Below are 19,502 nucleotides of genomic sequence, written 5' to 3'. Positions count from 1 at the left end.
ACATTTCTGTAAGTAAAAGGTTTCCCACTCACAGGAATGAGAATGGCATTTTCTTTCCTGGTTCCTTCTGAGCCAGCAAAGAGTATGATACCATCTTATCTGAAAAATTCATTATTTTCCTCTTCAACTGTAGGTTTGATAGGGAGAAGAGAGGTGAGGCTGAGTCAGGCATCAGGACAATGGTACTTCATCATGCAAGGACAGTGGGCTTAATCCTGTAAGGTATTGAAGCATCATTTTTTAGCAGGAGTCCTCCTTTGGGAAATGTAAACTGGAAGCAATACGAAGCATGAATTTAAAAAGCTTATTTAATAATAATGGTCTTAAAATTAGAAGTCAAGAGTTCAGCATTTGGGGAATTTTTTTAACTGTTAAATAAAATTGCAGTTAATATGGGCCAGAGCTACCAAGTGAACAATAGCATTAAATTAGGTCAAATATATAACTTAGTCCAATATTGTGCATAATAGAAGCCACACCAGCATAGAAATATTCGACCAGGAACTGTTGTACCATCTGGAAACCATAAAATAGGAATGAGTTATCCACTAGGGTCTCTTTGGGTTCCAGGCCTCATGACAAGAAAGAAATGACCAAAAAACACTCTAACATTTTATATTTTTATATATGTTCCCACATTCACACACGTTTTAGATTATTTGGAGTTAGATGATGACAGAAAATTCTTCATTTATGCAATTTCAATCATTTACGTTGCTATCACTATTTTTTAGTTAGTAAAGAACTGGCTATAATCGTGGCAAACATCAATGTTGAATAAAAGTGATAACTCTTTGGGGGAAATATGTTCTGAAATATGTTCTGTTTCCTCAGCTCTTGATTTTCCCTAAGTATATTCTTGATTTTCTTTCAAGTGTGCAAGCTCCATGTGAGCTAGGGGAGAGCAGGTTCTCTGGCAGTAGGATGTTCACCCCTCCACCACAGCCTGTGTGCTCTCTCACTTATGTTGCCCATCATCCGCGCTCTTTCCATCACTTGTGAAGAGCTCCATGGTTTCAAACAACGCACCAATGGGCACATGTGCACACATGCATGCTTACATATGATATTTGTACAAATGCACGTATACATATATAAAGGCATTATATGTATCTCTATATACATTTTTAATTCTTTCAGCTTTCTTCTATACTTATTTTAGTTTAGCCTTGAGTGGCTACAGCTCTTCACTTTGAAAATAATGATTATTTTCTGTTTGGCATCTGTTCTCAGGTTCTTATCAGCTTTTACACTGGATCCAACTTCTGGAAACTGTTAGATATCCTTTCCTTTTGTCTCTTTGGTCAGACATTTGGCTTTTCTCTTTCGTGTAGGCCTTCTGACAGCCAAATAAGCCCTCCTGACTCATCTATACTCTGCATGCTCCCCATACATCTCTGTTTGTACCACACTCTTCTGTTTTTCTTTAGTCCGAACAAAGGTCATCTTCCATCTTTCCAGGAATATTTAAGCTATTAGATATTAAAATTAAATAAGAAAATCACTATGATCCTCTTAGGGCTCCAAATTAGAGATAACTATTATTAATGAAAAAAGAAAAAAAATTTAAAAAATAAAACAAAGAAAGAAAAAAGAAATGAAAAAAAAAAAAAGGGAGATCCCTGGGTGGCTCAGCGGTTTAGCACCTGCCTTCGGCCCAGGGTGTGATCCTGGAGTCCTGGGATCGAGTCCTACATTGGGCTCCCTGCGTGGAGCCTGCTTCTCCCTCATCCTGTGTCTCTGCCTCTCTCTCTGTGTCTCTAATGAATAAATAAATAAAATATTTAAAGAAATGAAGATTTTTATACTCTGTGAATGATCCTTCAGGAAATATGAACAAAAATTATAGCTCAAAATATCCTCAAACCAAAAGTTCTGAAGAATTATGTGTGTGTATGTGCAATATTTTCCCCTCCTATAGTCTTAATTTTTTTGTGATCTTTTTAAGTATTGTTATTGAGATATGTGGCAGAGATAAACAATTACCAATTTATAACTGATGTATTTAACAGTGAGCGTTTTACCATTTATATCCTTAAGTACAGCAATATTTGGCAAGAGCTTAATTCCTGGTCTTTAAAACTGAAATTCCTTGTGTGTATATTTTTCCTTTCAAAATAGGCAATCAATTTTGCTTTCACTAAACATATTAATTATCAAGATAAAAATCCATCAGATTATCCTTGAGACTTTTAGGCTTTTATTGAACTTACATGAAAATCATAAGAATGTTTCACAGTGTTTCACTGTAAATTATTAGTATGAAATAATTTTTATTGGTATAAGAAAGATATTTCAGCTTCTTCCAAAACTGAGTGAACAAGGAACCAACATCTTGTAGGAGGACAAAGAAATACCCAAAATGTCAGGAACTGTAACTGTCTGCAGAGCACAGAATGAAATAGAAAGTGGTGTTCAGAGGAATGCCTTAGTTACTAGGAATAGGAAAATTAGTCAACAATGTCGGTTCCTAAACTTCTTTATCCCAGGTATTTTGTTTTTGGTTTTTTCCTCTTCCCTCTCCTGAGATTTACTGCAAAATAAAAAGGGAAGATGTATTCATATAGAGAGCATTGTTTTAAAAGCTCTTTACGTAAGATCCCATAAAACTTCTGAAGCAATTGGTAAAAACCCATAGTTTCTATATGAATGTGTGATAGCTTTAGTTGCTAAACTACAGATTTATTAAATATATAAGAAGTTTATCTTTTTAGAGAACTTTAGAGTTTCTATTTTTTCTGATCTACTCTATCTTGTGGCTTATTAAATAAATGAAAATTGTCAATTTGTCAGTGCATTCTTAGTTTTATCCATTTCGCTTATCTCACTGCCTACGATCAAGGAAAGATCAAGGAAAGTAAAACTACTATTTAAACCATTGATTTATTATTCATCAGTTTAAGAAATATTTGTTGAGCAACACTTCATGACAATTATTTGGACATTAAAATGTCACGGTATTTTCAAATGAAGTTTGAAACTTCTTCAACTCTGATTTGGAATGGCCAAATTCAATGTGAAATCACAACTCTGAGCAAAAAAAATGGATAAAGACATGACAAATATGCAGTTTTTGCAGTTGTAGTGATTCTGCTTTTTTTTTTTTTTTTTTTTTTTTTTTTTTTTTTGTGGTGGTGCCAGAAGAGCTTCAATTGTGGAATTTTCTGCTGGTTTCAGAATCACTTTTCTCAAAACAAACTTGAATACAAATTCCCTATACTCCCAAGCAGCATTTCTTACCTTATTTTCTGCTGAAGCATACAAAAACGAATGCTCATGTGCTTATCCACTCGTCATGCAATATAATACAGCAGTGACTTATGAACAATTTAAGATGCTTACTGTACATCCACACTTATTCTCCACTGGAGGAAGCGCACTTGGTGGGATATAGTGAGTGAATGTAGCTTTACTGTTGATACCGCCTTGAATTAGCTCTAATATATAGAGAACAAATCAGTTGCAAACTACAACATGAGATCTACTTCATTATTGATCCCAGTACACTTTAGACTTGTAATTCACTTGACGAACTTTCCCCTACAGTTATTATGAGATAGTATAGTAGTGTGTGTGCGTGTTTGTGTGTGTGTGTACGCGTACACGCGTGCACGAAGCTTTCACACCAGCCTCTCATCTCCCTGCCCAGCGTCAGGTCTATGCAATACCTCTTATCAGATACAGCTTGAGAGATGTTGACTTAACAAGAAGTGACTTTAAGTTCAACAGTGAATCATTTTGTTAAAATGAGTGCACCATTTTTTTGGAGTGTCTTTTCTCCTGCTCCCATCCCTCTGTCACACTCTCCAAAATGTGAACAACCCTCTCTCTTACTTTATCTTTCTTTTTTTTCTATCCTGATGGTGCCCCTTGGGGCATATGGAAGTGACACCTGAATGTGCTCTTTTCAGCTTGGTTTCCTGGAGGTCTTAGTTTTGCTCTAATCACGTTCCTCTCTCCCACAAAATTACCCCCTCATGTAGGTACAGCAGCATGCATTTCCAATGCAGCATACCAAGGTTGGCACTGATAAGGCTCTATGCTCCTTGTGTGTCCACTGTGCTTTAGGTCCATTGGTTTTAAACAACTTGCCTAAGCAGCTCACTGGGGATGGTAAATAATGGGCCAGTGTGCTTGGCCTATGCACACTACATTTATCAAAGTATTGTGTACTCTTTTTTAAAGATTTTATTTATTTGAGAGAGAGAGAGCACACGGGGGAGATTCAGAGGGAGAGGACAAGCAGACTCCCCACTGAGGGTGGAGACCAATGTGTGGCTCGATCCACAACCCTGAGATCAGGACCTAAGCCGAAATCAAGAGTTGGACACTAAACTGACTGAGCCACTCAGGCACTCTTAAAGTATTGTGTACTTTAAATGTTGAAATTTAAAAGGGATTTGAAGAAACTAGAACATAGAGATTTCAGAAGAAAAACATCAAATAGGAGATACAGGCTAGAATACAGATTTTTTAAAAATATTTTATTCATTCATGAGAGACACAGAGAGAGAGGCAGAGACATAGGCAGAGGGAGAAGCAGACTCTGTGGGGAACCTGATGCGGGACTCGATCCCAGGACCCCAGGATCACGACCTGTGCCAAAGGCAGATGCTCAGCCACTGAGCCGCCCAGGTGTCCCTCAAGTACAGATTCTGAGGTATATTGTTGCTGCTTTTTCTTAGATGATGCCTTCTTGCTGTGTCCTCACAAGGTGGGAGGAGCAAGAGTCATTTTTATGTTCACGAGGGCTGATCACCTCATGAGCTAATCACCTCTACATATCATCGCATTTCAGCATATGAAATTTGGGAGGACACAGACATTTGGTCTATAGCACGACATATATCTACCATTGTAGTGTCATACAGAAGAATTTCCTAGCTCTAAAAATCCCCTGTACCACACTCATTTTTTTTTAAGATTTTATTTATTTTTATTTATTTTTTTATTATTTTTTAAATAATAAATTTATTTTTTATTGGTGTTCAATTTGCCAACATACAGAATAACACCCAGTGCTCATCCCGTCAAGTGCCCCCCTCAGTGCCCGTCACCCATTCACCCCCACCTCCTGCCCTCCTCCCCTTCCACCACCCCTAGTTCCTTTCCCAGAGTTAGGAGTCTTTATGTTCTGTCTCCCTTTCTGATATTTCCTACCCATTTCTTCTCCCTTCCCTTCTATTCCCTTTCACTATTATTTATATTCCCCAAATGAATGAGAACATCATTTATCTCTTCTATTCCCCAACCCCTGGCAACTTCTGAGCATTTTACTGTCTGAGCACTTTACTGTCAAGCTAAGCACAGATATATTGTGTAGCAGAATACAGAATTTTCATCAGATAAAACAAGAGACTTAAGAGAAATGCTGGGCTTTATGGAGAAGTGCTTCTGGCTAAGAGCCTATTTAGACCCCCCTAGGGATGCAAGTTCATGTTCCTCTCACATCAGAAATACTTTAGCGAAAATTTAGGAAGTGATTCAGAGGAATTCAGTTTAAAACCGGATACGTTTTGGTGCTTGGAGTGTATCTGAGGCCAGGTTCCCAGGGAAGTGGACCTTGAGACACAGATTCCTTTGTAGAAAGCCGATTGGAAATTCTCCCAGCAGTAAGCCCCGTGGAGGAAGGGAGCAGGACTGGCCGGAGGGACGCTCAGGTGCGATGCAGGTGCCGTAGGGGGGCCTCAGCCCATGCCATGGGGGCTCTGGAGCCGCACTGGCCCTTTCATAGTTGTCCCTGGCTGAGGCGCAGGGGCTGGGCCTGTCTATCCCCAGTGCACCAGTCAGTGAATGGAGCCATTTCCCGGGAGGGGTTGTAACTTCAGATGGAAACTCCCAGGGTTGGACTCTGGGAGCTGTCTGCAAATCCCCCCTGCCAGGCAGCTGTGGGATAAAACACCTTAATCTTGGTGGAAAAACCTCAGCCCAAGACAGAATCCACAAAAGGCAGGACAAGTCTACCAATTTCCTTGTAAAGAAGGACGTGAGCTCTGAGTACCTTTTGCCATAAATAATTCTGAATAATTCCTCCAAATAAAAGGTATTATTTATATTTATGTATCTAATGTAAGGGAAAATGTAGGGGAACACACCCACATGTGTGCGTGTGCATGCACACAGACACACATATATGCCTCATTCTGAACAGGGGAGAAGCACTGGGAATTTGTGCTTGTCTTGGAATATGGAAAAATTACTTCCTTTGTATTCTTTTTTCAGAAAGGTTAGTACCTCATCTAAGTAATAGGTGTATAATGAAATCTGATTCTAAATTTTTATCATATGCAGTTTATTCAAACTTCTCAACCTTTGATGAGTTCGTAAAGATGAAAGTTCAGCATATAAAATATTTTAGAAAAAAATCAAATTAAGAATGTCTACCTTTCCTTAAATGTGAGTTTAATCTAATGGATGTGTGTGTGTGTGTGTGTGTGTGTGTGTGTGTGTGTAGGTATAAAGATATAAAAACTTAAATCCAGGGACACCTGGGTGGGTCAGTGGCTGAGCATCTGCCTTTGGCCCAGGTTGTGATCCCAGGGTCCTGGGATCGAGTCCTGCATCAGGCTCCCCACAGGGAACCTGCTTCTCCCTCTGCCTGTGTCTCTGTCTCTCTCTGTGTATCTCATGAATAAATAAAAAAAAATCTTTAACAAAACAAAACAAAAGCTTAAATCCAATTTACCTTCTAAATTTGAGTTTCTGATGCGTACAACGGAGCACTACAAGTGTATATGCCACTATGACCTGTTAGTCGTGAGCTAAAAACATGGTAGCAGTGTCTTAAAGTCATACATTTAGCCCAGTCCAATAAGGTGGTTTCCTGGAAAATTTCCCGCAAATATATGGCTTTCACCACAGAGTTTGAGTCTAAATATATCCTACATATATTACCACTACTCGATTGAGTCGGGAGAAAGAACTTTAAAGTTTCATTTTTTTTAAGAAATTCACAACAGCATCTTAATACATAAAACAAATTATTCTTATATAATCTTATATATAATATATAATCAATATCTTCTATATAATTGTGTAATTATAATTATATATCTTTTGTATAAGATAGAATATATAATCCTATATATAATTTAAATAACAATATGAATAAAAGTTGTTCTAAAATGTAAAGAACACAAAACTATTCCTGAACTGGTCCCCACCATTATCTATTTTTCCCCTTAATATACTGACAGGTTCATCAACAACTGTTAAAGAGATAATATGAAGCTTAAGAACCATTGCACCAATAATATTCCAGCAAATTAATGCAATTAGGTATATTCTCATATATTTCTGACTTCTAAAAATTGTAGCAAGTCATCAGTCTTTGCTCATGCTTTAAGTTTTGGCTTAGAGCTGATTTAAACCAGTGCTGCAAAAATAAATAAATAAACAAACAAACAGACAAACAAACCAGTGCTGCAGAAGAGTTTCATGTGATAAAAATTTGTAAACTAGTATTATTATGGGCCTCTGCATCCCCATTTGTAAAATAAGGCGATTGGATTTGAACCACATTATCTTCAAGATTCCTGCTAGGGCAGTATCTTGCCATCCATTATGATTTCATTGGTGCTTTCCATATGACAGCACATGACTTTTGAGCTGTCATCAAGACCCAAGGGCCTAGAGCAGTGTGACAAACTCATGGCAGACGTCTATTTCTGTGACTCAGCCCTGACCAGGGTCTCAGGAGCCAAATTTCCCAAGTGGAGGCTACAAAAAGTTTGTAAACTACCTACTGGTCGAATGACAGTTTCCTTCACATAATTCTAGAATTGCGAATGCAGCTTTCCAAAGTACTTAACTTACTGTGTAAAATAGCTTCACTCTCAAGGGAAATCTGATGTAGTGGTCAAATTTAAAACACACGAACCAAAATCTCTTCTTTAGTTTGAAAGTGTCATTTTTTAAAGGATGTTGTTTCTAAGGTTAAGATGGGGCATAGTCTCTAATAACACCTGGATGTTTTGCGGAGCTCACATCATTCCTAATTGAAGATTAATTTATTTAAATTACCATAATGTTTCATTTTTACCCAGGAATAAATGTATCCTATAATATTTCAACACCGGACAGAGCAATAATTCTCCTACTATGAAAACAACTTGCTCTCTGTTTAGGTCCTGTGCCCCCTCCCCCCCCACCAGCCATCATCCTGTGAAGCCCATCAGTTTTCTTGTATCTACACACTCCAGGGAAATGTAACGGACAGGAAGACTGCATAGATGGCTCTGATGAAATGGATTGTTCTCTCAGCCCCCCTCCTCAGCGCTGTGGTGAAATGGAGATCCAGTGCTCCAGCAACGAGTGTATCCCATCTCTCCTGCTATGTGATGGAGTGTCCGACTGACACTTTAATGAAGACGAATCCAGCTGCTGTGAGTTACTTTCACTAACTCAGTGTGTCAGGGAAGAAATGCAGTTTGGAAATTATAAAGAGAACTTGACAGATGAAGCAAAGTTCTCTAGAGTCTTACCATGATTCTATCATTAGTAACGTAGTTGCTTGTATTTTGTTGCTAATCAAAGCATGTAGACTTTGCTTAGAATTCTGGAAACATTCTGTTTGTAGTCACACTAATTTCTGTTAAACTTACCTGATTTCCTTTTTTATTTACATCTGGGCCATTTATGTGGAGGATGCTCCTATGTATTTGTTATCTTTTTTGTTGTTTTTATTACCATCTGCCGCCATGCAAAGTTACTACAGTATTACGGACTACATTTCCTATGCTGTACTTTTCTTCCCCATGAGTTATTTATTTTATAACTGGAAGCTTGCATCCCCTAATCTCCTTGACTGACTTTGCACACCACACAACCTCTGTCCCCTCTGGCAGCCACCAGTTTGTTCTCTGTGTTTATGGTTCTATTTCTGTTTTTGCTTGGTTTTTAGATTATGCATATGAGTGAAGTCATATGGTATGTGTCTCCCTCTGTCTGACTGACTTGCTTAGCACAATATCCTCTAGATCCATCCTTATTGTCATAAATGGCAGGATTTCATTGTTTTTTATCGTTTATATTACTAGTGTGTGTGTGCGTTTCATATCTTCTTTATCCATTCATCTATTGATGGATGCTTGGTTTGTTTCCACATCTTGGCTATGTTCATTGCAATAAATGTAAGGGTGCATATATCCTTTGGAATTAGTGTTTTGTTTTCTTTGGGTAAATACCCAGATGCAGAATTACTAGATTGTCTGGTGGTTCTGTTTTTAATTTTTTGAGGAACCTCTGTAGTATTTGTTTTTGTTGTTGTTTGTTTTGTTTTTATCAGAGCTGTACCATTTTACATTTCTCACCAACAATACAAGTGTTCCTTCTTCTCTACATCTTTGGCAACACTTGTTATCTCCTATCTTTGACACTAATCAATCTTAGAGGTGATTATCTCATTGTAGTTTTGATTTGTATTTCCCTGGTGATGAGTGATGTTGAGCAAATTTTCATGTGTCCATTGACCATTTGGATGTCTTCCTTGGCAAAATGTCTTATTCAGGTCCTCTGCTCATTTTAATCTGATTACGTGTGTGTGTGTGTGTGTGTGTATGTGTATGTGTTCAGTTGTATATTTTGGATATTAAGCCCTTATCAAGTACATCATTTGCAAATATTTTTTCCCATTTAGTATTTTTTTTTTTTTTAGTTCTGTTGATAGTTTCTTTCTCTGTGCAAAAGCTTTTTAGTTTCATGTACTTCAAACTGATAAATTTGCTTTTGTTTCCCTTACCTGGGGAGACAAATCCAGAAAAAATATGCTAAGGCCAATGCCCAAAAGTCCACTGCCTATGTTTTCTTTTAATTTATGGTTTCAGGTCTTGCATTTAGGTCCTTAATCCATTTGACTTCATTTTTGTATGTGATGTAAGAAAGTGTTTCAGAATTATCCCTTTGCATGTAGCCATCCAGTTTTCAGCACCATTTATTGAAGAGACTGTCTTCTCCCTGGTGTGTACTCTTGTCTCCTTTGTCATAGATTAATTGCCTATTTATATGTATGGGCTTACCTCTGTGTTGTATTCTGTTCTGTTGATCTGTGCATCTGATTTTCTGTTGGTGCCATACTATTTGATTATTACGGCTTTGTAGTATATTTTGAAATCTGATTGTGATACCTCCAGCTTTGTTCTTCTTTCTCAAAATTGCTTTGGATATTTGGAGTCTTTTTTGGTACCATATAAATAGGTCTTGTAGAAAATACTATTAGTATTTTGATGGGGATTGCAGTGAATCTGTAGATTGCTTTGAGTATTTTGGACCTTTTAGCAAATTAATTCTTCCAATCCATGAGCATGATATATCTTTCCATTTATTTTCATTGTTTTCAGTTTCTTTCATCAATGTGTTATAGTTTTCAGCATACAGATCTTTCCCTTCCTTGGTTAAATTTATTTTTAGATGTTTCTGGATACACCTATAAATGGGACTTGTTACCGTTTTAACAAATGTTTGTGGAAATGACTGAGGACATGTAGTTTTAATTGCTTCCCAATGTATTTATGAAGATGGATCAAGCAAAGAGACATAGGCAAATATTCATTTTAATGAAGATATGTAGGTAGGGGTTGGACCTGGACTACTACCTGGGAAGATGTCACGTGATTAAGGATTCATGGAAGTAAATCCTAAGGACATGGTTTTGAATATAATCCTTATCACTTATTGCAAGTGCAGGCTTGAGAACATTATTAGAATCAGTCTTATCATCCATGTAATACTGCTTTATAGAACTGTGAAGATTTGAGAAAATATATGGAAAATCCTCAGCCCTGTATTCAGCACTTTCTACTTTTATTATAACTAGCCTATTTCATAGAGGGAAGGGAGAATGTTGGTTAAGAATTACACAAATCATTAAGGTGAGTACAAAAGCATGGTGAGTCAAAGCACCGCTACCATCTCGTTAATTATTTGTTTGCTTGGTGTTTCATTATATTGTATTTTATATTTTGACATAGGTTGCAGTGATAGAGCTACACAAACCACATGTTAATGACCACAATTTTTTTAAGTAGTAAAAAACAGCTTTGAATGTAACTTTAAGGGGACCTTGAAAGAAATATAAAGCTATTTTAGTGTCTTGTTTAGAGTGGGCATCGGAATTATAAGTATTAGAAAAGGAGGACAGATGAATACAAGAAAGGGGATACAGCATTTGGATGTTTAAAGATTTCAGTCATAAATAAATGAACTTCCTTTCCTAGTTTAGGCTTAGAGATTGGTATTCCATTCCCCTGTTATTTCCTACATGTATATTCTTTATGTAATAAAGCCAACTTGTCAAGTCTTATAATATTTTCTTAGAGGAAAGTAAACAAATGGAAGTGAATGAAGAAGAAAAAGCCTGCCAAATAATTTATCCCTATTCCCATCAGGGCTCTAAGTAATTTGGTTGATAGAAATCTTATTAAGTTCTATAGAGTCATATGATATTTGACTTCAAATAAGAATGCTATTTAAATAGAAGCTTAGGAAAGTACAGTATCCTTATACTTTCAAACACTCTTTGGGAACCTGGTGTTTGATGATGGAGTAACATGTGAAGTTCTACTCCTAAAGGGAAATAAGCCCATGCTGGGAACTAGTATCGTGAAAGTATTGCTTCCATCCATCTCTGAAATATTTAATTAAGTTATGAGTCTATAAAGAAAATTGTGTGAAAATTAGGGGAAAAATGCTAGGGCAAATTTACAGAATAAAAGCTCCTAATGATGACTCACACAATTGAAGATATACTAGGTTTTTGTTTTTTTTCTGGGCTTACCTATTGATTTAGAATGGTATTTTCTTTAAACTCACAGCTATTTATTCACTCACAAGGTCTCATTAATAATGTTATTTATGCCACATATTGTTGTGGGCATTGACAATACAGATGGATGTGCATAGACCGGCTCAGATTGTGGATTCATGATATATTACTGAAGGTGATAGTTGAGGATAAAATAAGTTCTGTGACAGAGATAAACCCAATGTTATTGAAAACATAGGGTAGGTCATACTTTTGGTGCTAGGGAATCTGTAAACTTTAGTAAGAGAAGTGATTGCAGGGGCAAATTTGGAAAGACAGTAGTCATTTGGCAAGTAAAGTATAGAAGTGCTTGATTCCACTAAAAGTCCAGAAATTGAGAAAAAGTTGTTTGCCTTGAAGAATATTTTGTATAATTGGAATAGAGTTTGTGGTGAGAAATGTAGAAATAAGTCTTGAGAGATGAGCAGGGACTAGACTTTGAAGAGTCCTTCCTCATCCATCATGCAACTGACACCCACCATTCAAGTAGTACATGGAATGCACTGGAGTGAGACACAGGGCTGGCTAGAAGGTGTCACAGATGAAGTACAAAGAATTGACTGCATAACAGTGTGAAGTAAAGATTTTGACTAGATTTTAGAAACGTTCAGATGAAGAGGAAAAAGAAAGTAATCAAGAATAGTTTGCAGTTCCTGATTTGGACAACAGGACAGAGAATGGGCCATTTCCTGAGCTGGGGAAAATGGGAGGAGAAGCTTTGCTTAGGGGAAGATTGTGGCCTCACTTTTAAACTTGTTGTGTTTGTGGTTTGTGACACATCCACATGAAAGTATTGAAGATGTATTCAGAATGGATAAGTGGAACTCAGGAAGGAGATAAAGCAAGATATATAAAGACACATGGCCTTCAGCATACATGCTTGAAGCTGTAGGTGTTGATGAGATAATATAGAGGATAGAGAAGAAAACAAAAGGTAGAGGACAGTTAAGAGAAAACAAACATTGAAAGACCCTGAGATGTGGTCAGAGACATGAGAGGACACTGGTAAGAGAGTGACAACCATAAATGAAACGTATAAAGCCTTAAATACAGAGTATTCACAGGCTGGAATGTTTCTGAGAGATCATGTAAGATTAGGCCTAAAACATATCGGGTCAGGAAAAGCATAACAGAATTCCTGGTGATCCTGGAAAGGAAACTTGGGTGGGCAGGGAGGCCAGAATTCTGAAGCCAATCTTTAATAGAGAAAGTAGGCAAACAGAGAAATCAACTATAGACACCTCTTCCAAGAAGTTGGCACTTAGAATGTGATGTAGTCGGAAGAAGAGGAATAAGTTTTTTTTTTTTTTTTTTAAGTTGTTTTTGAGAGGCTTGCACATGTTTAAATGTTGTGGGAATAAGATTTCTGAAGTGGTCACAATTTAAGCAGGGAAATCAATATCAAATGGCCTTTTATTCTTGTAAAAATAAGTGTTCTAGTAATCAGAATGTTTATATAAACCTGTAAAAGGAGAAAAAACTAGTATGGTTTAATTATATAGAAATATAGCACAAAGTTAGGAGCTTTCTTCTACTGATACTCCTCCAGTTCATCCGATGTCGTATCCTCACAAGACACAGATGGTACATTGATTTTGTAAAATCTGAGAGTATTTTAATAAAGAGGTTATTTATTTATAGGGAGATAGTATGCATAAGGAAACCACACTAGGTAGTAAAAGCAGGAGCTGTTAGTACCCAAAGGATGTGAGAGGGAAGATGTGTCTTAACCTGGAATCAGAGAGGGCTACTTGGTAAAAGGTCAGAGAACAGCTAGCCCATGCTGATCTCACAGCCTCTTCCATCCCTTTTACCTCTTGCTGGTTCTATACATCAGCCAAACCAAGAAGAAGCTAGAGGGCTAGAGGTGTGTTGATGTGCCCTTTATAGTTCAGGCTTCTGGATTCTGAGCAGAGAGGGAAGATGCAGAATGTTTTGGGAGAGGCACTGGAAGCTATCTGTCAATGATGGATGTGACTGAAAAAGATGAGGAAGCAAATAGTCTACCCAACCCACTTTCTACCATTAATTCATATTCCAATAGTAGTCAGTGTATCTTATGAAGTTGGTTGCCATTTAGAAGATTTAAAATGGGTCAGGCTCTTCAGATTGGTGGGTCAACCTTTATCATCAATATTTTTATGATCAGCCTTTCAATATGTTAGCTTTGATCCCAACATCCTATGGTGGTTCTCTATGATTCTCTATGATAGTATAAAGATCATCACTTTGCATTTGATAGCTTCTCACAAAAGTGTTCCTCAGCTTATTCAACATTAAAACCATGGTGATTGTCTATTTTCCAGAGTTACTGAAGAATTGGATGAATATGGTCAGTTGCATAATGCACATAATAAATTATTATGTTTACCTGTTAAATTGTTTTTGTAGTTTTATACAAAAAGTTTTATAAAACTTATTTAAACTTATTTATAAAACTTATTTAAACTGCTAAGATATTTCAGTAAGAGTAGTAGTTGGTTTTAGCTCAAGGGTAGAGTAAATATCCATCCTGCTCTGTGCTAGGTGTGGACATGCCTTGAAGGGCTGACAACCTTCATTCTCAAGATGCAAGATCATAGTCACTCTGCTTTTTGAAATGTGGGACTGCATACATGTGCTTTCATATTCATAGTAAATGGATATACATCCCTAGACACATGTACTTTACTTTTGTCTATATTTTGTACGTAACAACAATAATTTATAAAAGAGAATTTGCTTTAGGAAAGTAACTCCAGTGAACCATTCATGAATTGCTTATATTTAATGCATGTTTAATACCTGAGTGAATAAGCTAAAAGCCACAGAATGTTCTGTGTTACTTGGCTCATTTTGGTAAGAAAGAATGTCAATCTCTAGGATGACAGATTGAGACAAGTGTTTTTATAGACATTAACCCATCATGTTTGAATGTGGTGAAAGTAGATATTGTCCAGGGAAATTCTGAAATCTAAGTTTCCTCTAAATTTTATATATAGATTATTTGGAGTACTTTTGGAATTTTTCTTTGTTGTGTATGTAGTGATAAGGAGAAAAGGACAGTAATGGTTTAATTTTCCTATATTCAGTACAATGTCCTTTGCTGTGTAGGTTTTGGTACATATTAATTGCATTCATAACTTATTTGCCATCTACTTTTAGAAGGAAATTGATAAATATCTATTAACTTTAATGTTATACTATTTTAAATGCCATAGAAACTAAGATTTTTGTTTTAAATTTCATACAGTGTCTAATACTATTTTAAATGCCATAGAAACTAAGATTTTTGTTTTTAATTTCATACAGTGTCTCTTAGATATAAAATTTCTATAAAGGGGAAAAGGAAGACTTTTTATAACTGGAAACCATTTATTTTGTTACATTTTTTTTATGTGTTTCAATACTATTTGGGCCTAAGCTGAGGATTTAGGCCATTTACAGGTAGAGCTCTTCATTGTATAGTCAACTTGAAAATAAGTTATCAGTCACACAGGAAATTGAGTGAAGGTATGTGAATGGATTAGCATTTTCAAGTGTAGAAGTGTTTGAAATAATGTTTCAATAGTAGATGCGTATTATCTATCATCTTTGTATACAAATTAAACATACTGTATTATTTAAAACTTAATACTGTTGGGGTGCCCAGGTAGTTCAATCAGTTAAGCGTCCAACACTTAGTTTCAGCTCAGGTCATGATCTCAGGCTCATGAGATCAAGTCCTGCATTGAGACTCCATGCTCAGCAGTGTCTGACTGAGATTCTCTCTCCCTATCTTTGCCCCCTGTCCCACCATTTGTGTTCTCTCTCTAAAATAAATAAATAAATCTTAAATAAAACTGTAACACTAATCTGATTTCTCAGCCCCTTATAATGCAAAACAACGGTGATAACAATGTGTATATATACACAAACATACATGTATATACATACATATTCATTTTTTACATACAACTCTTCATCTTATAAGAGTTGGAAGATCATTCTATTTCCTAGTTTACTTGGTTTGCAATATCATTTATCTTGTCAATGTAGATCTTAAAATCATTTAACCTGTTGAAAAAGCTTAAAGACATCTCTTCAGAGACCTCAGACATTTCTACAATCTGGTTTCAGTCCTGTGCTTTAAGTTTGTCTGCAGTACCTCCCTACACAAACTCCCCAGTGAAAGGCAAACTGCTATACTCACTGTTCTAATGTCAAACTTATTGATCCCCCATTTATAGATTTTGTTCCCACTCTGCTAAATGGCTTATTAGAAACATGAAAATTTAAAACATCTCAAGACTCTACTCTTTCAGTCTTTACAGACTTCATGCACTAAAAGGCACCTCTTATTTTTATAATACTTATCTGTACTGATACTTTACCAATTAAGTCTGTCCTTATGGCATTTCTCTTATTATTATTTTAAATTGTTAACTGCTTTTGTGTTGTCATTTTGCTTCTTATTGCTCGTTATGTTCTGGTCACTCTTTTTCTTTTTTTCCATTCACTCTTTCTAAAAAATCTTTCCCTGCAGTCTCCAGTTGAAGTGCTAAGCATAAAGTCTTAATGTAGTGGCAGCTCCATGATATTTACTGGCAGGAACTGATGTTCTAGCACCTCAGGATTACTCAGTGAAAAGTATCACTTAAGTTTTCAGAACTGGCTTTTTTAATCAATGGAAAGACTCTTAAAAACATTTCATGTCCAATTTGAAAATTAATTTTGATAGGCAGCTATCAAACTGTGTCAATAACCTATGATAACTCCAAAAATTCCAGCCCATAAATATACTTGAAAGAGAGAAAAAGGGATCCCTGGGTGGCGCAGCGGTTTGGCGTCTGCCTTTGGCCCAGGGCGCAATCCTGGAGACCTGGGATCGAATCCCACGTCGGGCTCCCAGTGCATGGAGCCTGCTTCTCCCTCTGCCTATGTCTCTGCCTCTCTCTCTCTCTCTCTGTGTGACTATCATAAATAAATAAAAATTAAAAAAAAAGAAAGAGAGAAAAAAATCATGATTAATACTGACAAAATTTGTGTAAGACCCATCCATGGGGATGCTTATTTCCAAGTCTTCTAAAAATATCAATTTAGGTTGAGAAGTTTGAACTTAATTGTCTTTATTCTAGTAGAAGTAACTTCCCAGGTCAATCTTCTTCTTCTTCTTCTTCTTCTTTTTTTTTTTTTTTTTTTTAACTCTAGCAGCAGGTTTGGATTAAAATGTTCAAATCAGGTATTGCATGTGACACCATTAGGTAAGTCAGAGAAAGGCAGAATTGTTCTTGTTGAACTTGGATTAGGCACCACAAAGCCTTGACTGTACACTGCTGCCCTCTGCTTCTCTCTGCAGAACTGAAGGACTCAAAGGATCAGGAACAGAAAATCAGTGTAGATCATATAATCATTATTTAGTGCTTTTGAAATATATCCAGAATTCTTGACAGGATGGTGCAGTAGGTCCAAGGTTCAATGTTCCCTCTATTCCAAACATGTAGCAATGCTAGATGGAAGAACTATCACATCAAAAGTCTTAAAGACATGACAAATATCAGCATGGAACAAAACAGGTGGAACCAGAGAACAGAGATTAGGCCTGAAACCTAAGCCTGCTGGTTTCCAGGTTCTCAAGCAAATAGGAGACAAGAAATGCCTGATGGCAGCCTGGAATGAAGGGTTCTGTTCTGGTTCAGCTCTAACTTGTAAAAAGAACATAAACATGATATACAGCTTTACAGGAAACCATCATCCTAATGAGACAAAAGATAGAGAGGCAGGAAGACAAAAATACAGTTTCATGACTAAGAATAGCATCCAAAAGAGGTTGAGTACTTGGCAAACTAGATTGTTATAGAATTGTCAGTACCCTTAGTTAACATCAGTGAAGTCATTTTTCTGAAACAACCCAAGTCTTACCAGCAAGACTTATGCTTGTCTCTTGAAATCAGGCTGATGAGAGACTCTGGAATTAGTAAAATGCACCATGTTATAAAGGCACATAGTCATAAGGGCACTGAGCTGCAATGACCTATATGACAACCCATGACTTAAACCATGTGGAAATGGATGAACATTCAAACAAGTAATGGTTGCTGTCACTTTAGTTGTACATAATGCCCGGGACATTAAGGAGGGAAGCAGAAATAGAGGGAGCTCTGCCTTGACATAGTTTATTCTAGTCTAAAATCAATTCAGACTACATAGTATACACATAGTGAACTTTATACATACATACCAGTATAATAGTACATAGTGCACAGCTGGGAAATGATTCTATCAACAAACTTTTTGAAGAATCAGAAAGAATTATATAATTTAAGTATAGGACCGAAAGATGAGGAATGACACAATAAACTGTCTTATTTCATTAGAAGAAATTCACTTAAAAAAGAGATGATTCTTTTTTTTTCCCCCAGCCAATGAGAGCTATTCTGATGGTGCTTTGATGTGCACTTCATCGAACAGCTGTATCCCAGTTCATGAGTGCTGTGATGGTTTTGCCAACTGCGCAGATTTCCAGCCTGATGAATCCAGCTGCTCAGGTACTCTATTTCCATTAAAATATTCTTTACAATATGAGCCAGTGATTTAACCATGTAGATGATAAAAACATCAAAACTTGAAATTCTAAATAATTGCAAGTATGGAATAATTGAATTTCTATTATTGATTTGGGGTGGGAAGAATACTAACATTGCTACACACATAAACTTATAAATATATAACATAATGAACTCATGCCTATTCTATATAAAGGATGTCCCCAAATAAAGAAAAAACGAACACTTAATTTTAATTTAATGTAACTTAAAGTTATTAGTATTTGAAAATCTCTTTGATGCAAATTGCTTGGTTTCTAAAATAAGGAAATAACCTAACATTTTTTTTTAATTTTCCCAATTCTTCATAAAAGCTCCCTATTTGCATGATCTAGTCATGTTTAAAAGTCAACTTATTAAGCTTTAGACTGACTTTTATCTTTTTATTTTTTATTTTTTTAATAATATATTTATTATTTTTTTGGGTGTTCAATTTGCCAACTTATAGAATAACACCCAGTGCTCATCCCATCAAGTGCCCCCCTCAGTGACTGTCACCCAGTCACTACCCCCCCCCGCCCACCTCCTCTTCCACCACCCCTAGTTTATTTCCCAGAGTTAGGAGTCTCTCATGTTCTGTCTACCTTTATGATATTTCCCACTCATTATTTCTCCTTTCCCCTTTATTCCCTTTCACTTTTTTTATATTCCCCAAATGAATGAGACCACATAATGTTTGTCCTTCTCCGATTGACTTATTTCACTCAGCATAATACACTCCAGTTCCATCCACATCGAAGCAAATGGTGTGTATTTGTTGTTTCTAATGGCTGAGTAATATTCCATTGTGTACATAGACCACATCTTCTTCATCCATTCATCTTTCGAATGGACACTGAGGCTCCTTCCACAGTTTGGCTATTGTGGACATTGCTGCTAGAAACATCGGGGTGCAGGTGTCCCGGTGTTTCATTGCATCTGTATCTTTGGGGTAAATCCCCAGCAGTGCAATTGCTGGGTCGTAGGGCAGGTCTATGTTTAACTCTTTGAGGAACCTCCACACAGTTTTCCAGAGTGGCTGCACCAGTTCACATTCCCACCAACAGTGCAAGAGGGTTCCCCTTTCTCCGCATCCTCTCCAACATTTGTGGTTTCCTGCCTTGTTAATTTTCCCCATTCTCACTGGTGGGAGGTGGTAT

General features: G+C 36.7%; 1 protein-coding gene across 1 annotated transcript in view; it reads left to right on the top strand.

The window, feature by feature from the left end:
- The window catches only part of MALRD1 (MAM and LDL receptor class A domain containing 1), a 754,089-nt gene that overhangs the window by 603,935 nt on the left and 130,652 nt on the right, over positions 1–19,502 (top strand). The window contains 4 exon segments of the mRNA XM_038532060.1: positions 5,540–5,556; positions 8,154–8,196; positions 8,199–8,384; positions 18,181–18,306. Coding sequence (XP_038387988.1) covers positions 5,540–5,556; positions 8,154–8,196; positions 8,199–8,384; positions 18,181–18,306 — 372 coding nt within the window.

This window comes from Canis lupus, chromosome 2 (assembly GCF_011100685.1).
Source record: "Canis lupus familiaris isolate Mischka breed German Shepherd chromosome 2, alternate assembly UU_Cfam_GSD_1.0, whole genome shotgun sequence".
Lineage (NCBI taxonomy): Eukaryota > Metazoa > Chordata > Mammalia > Carnivora > Canidae > Canis > Canis lupus.
The sequence above is the reverse complement of the archived record's forward strand: the minus strand, read 5'-3'. Positions and strand labels throughout refer to the sequence as shown.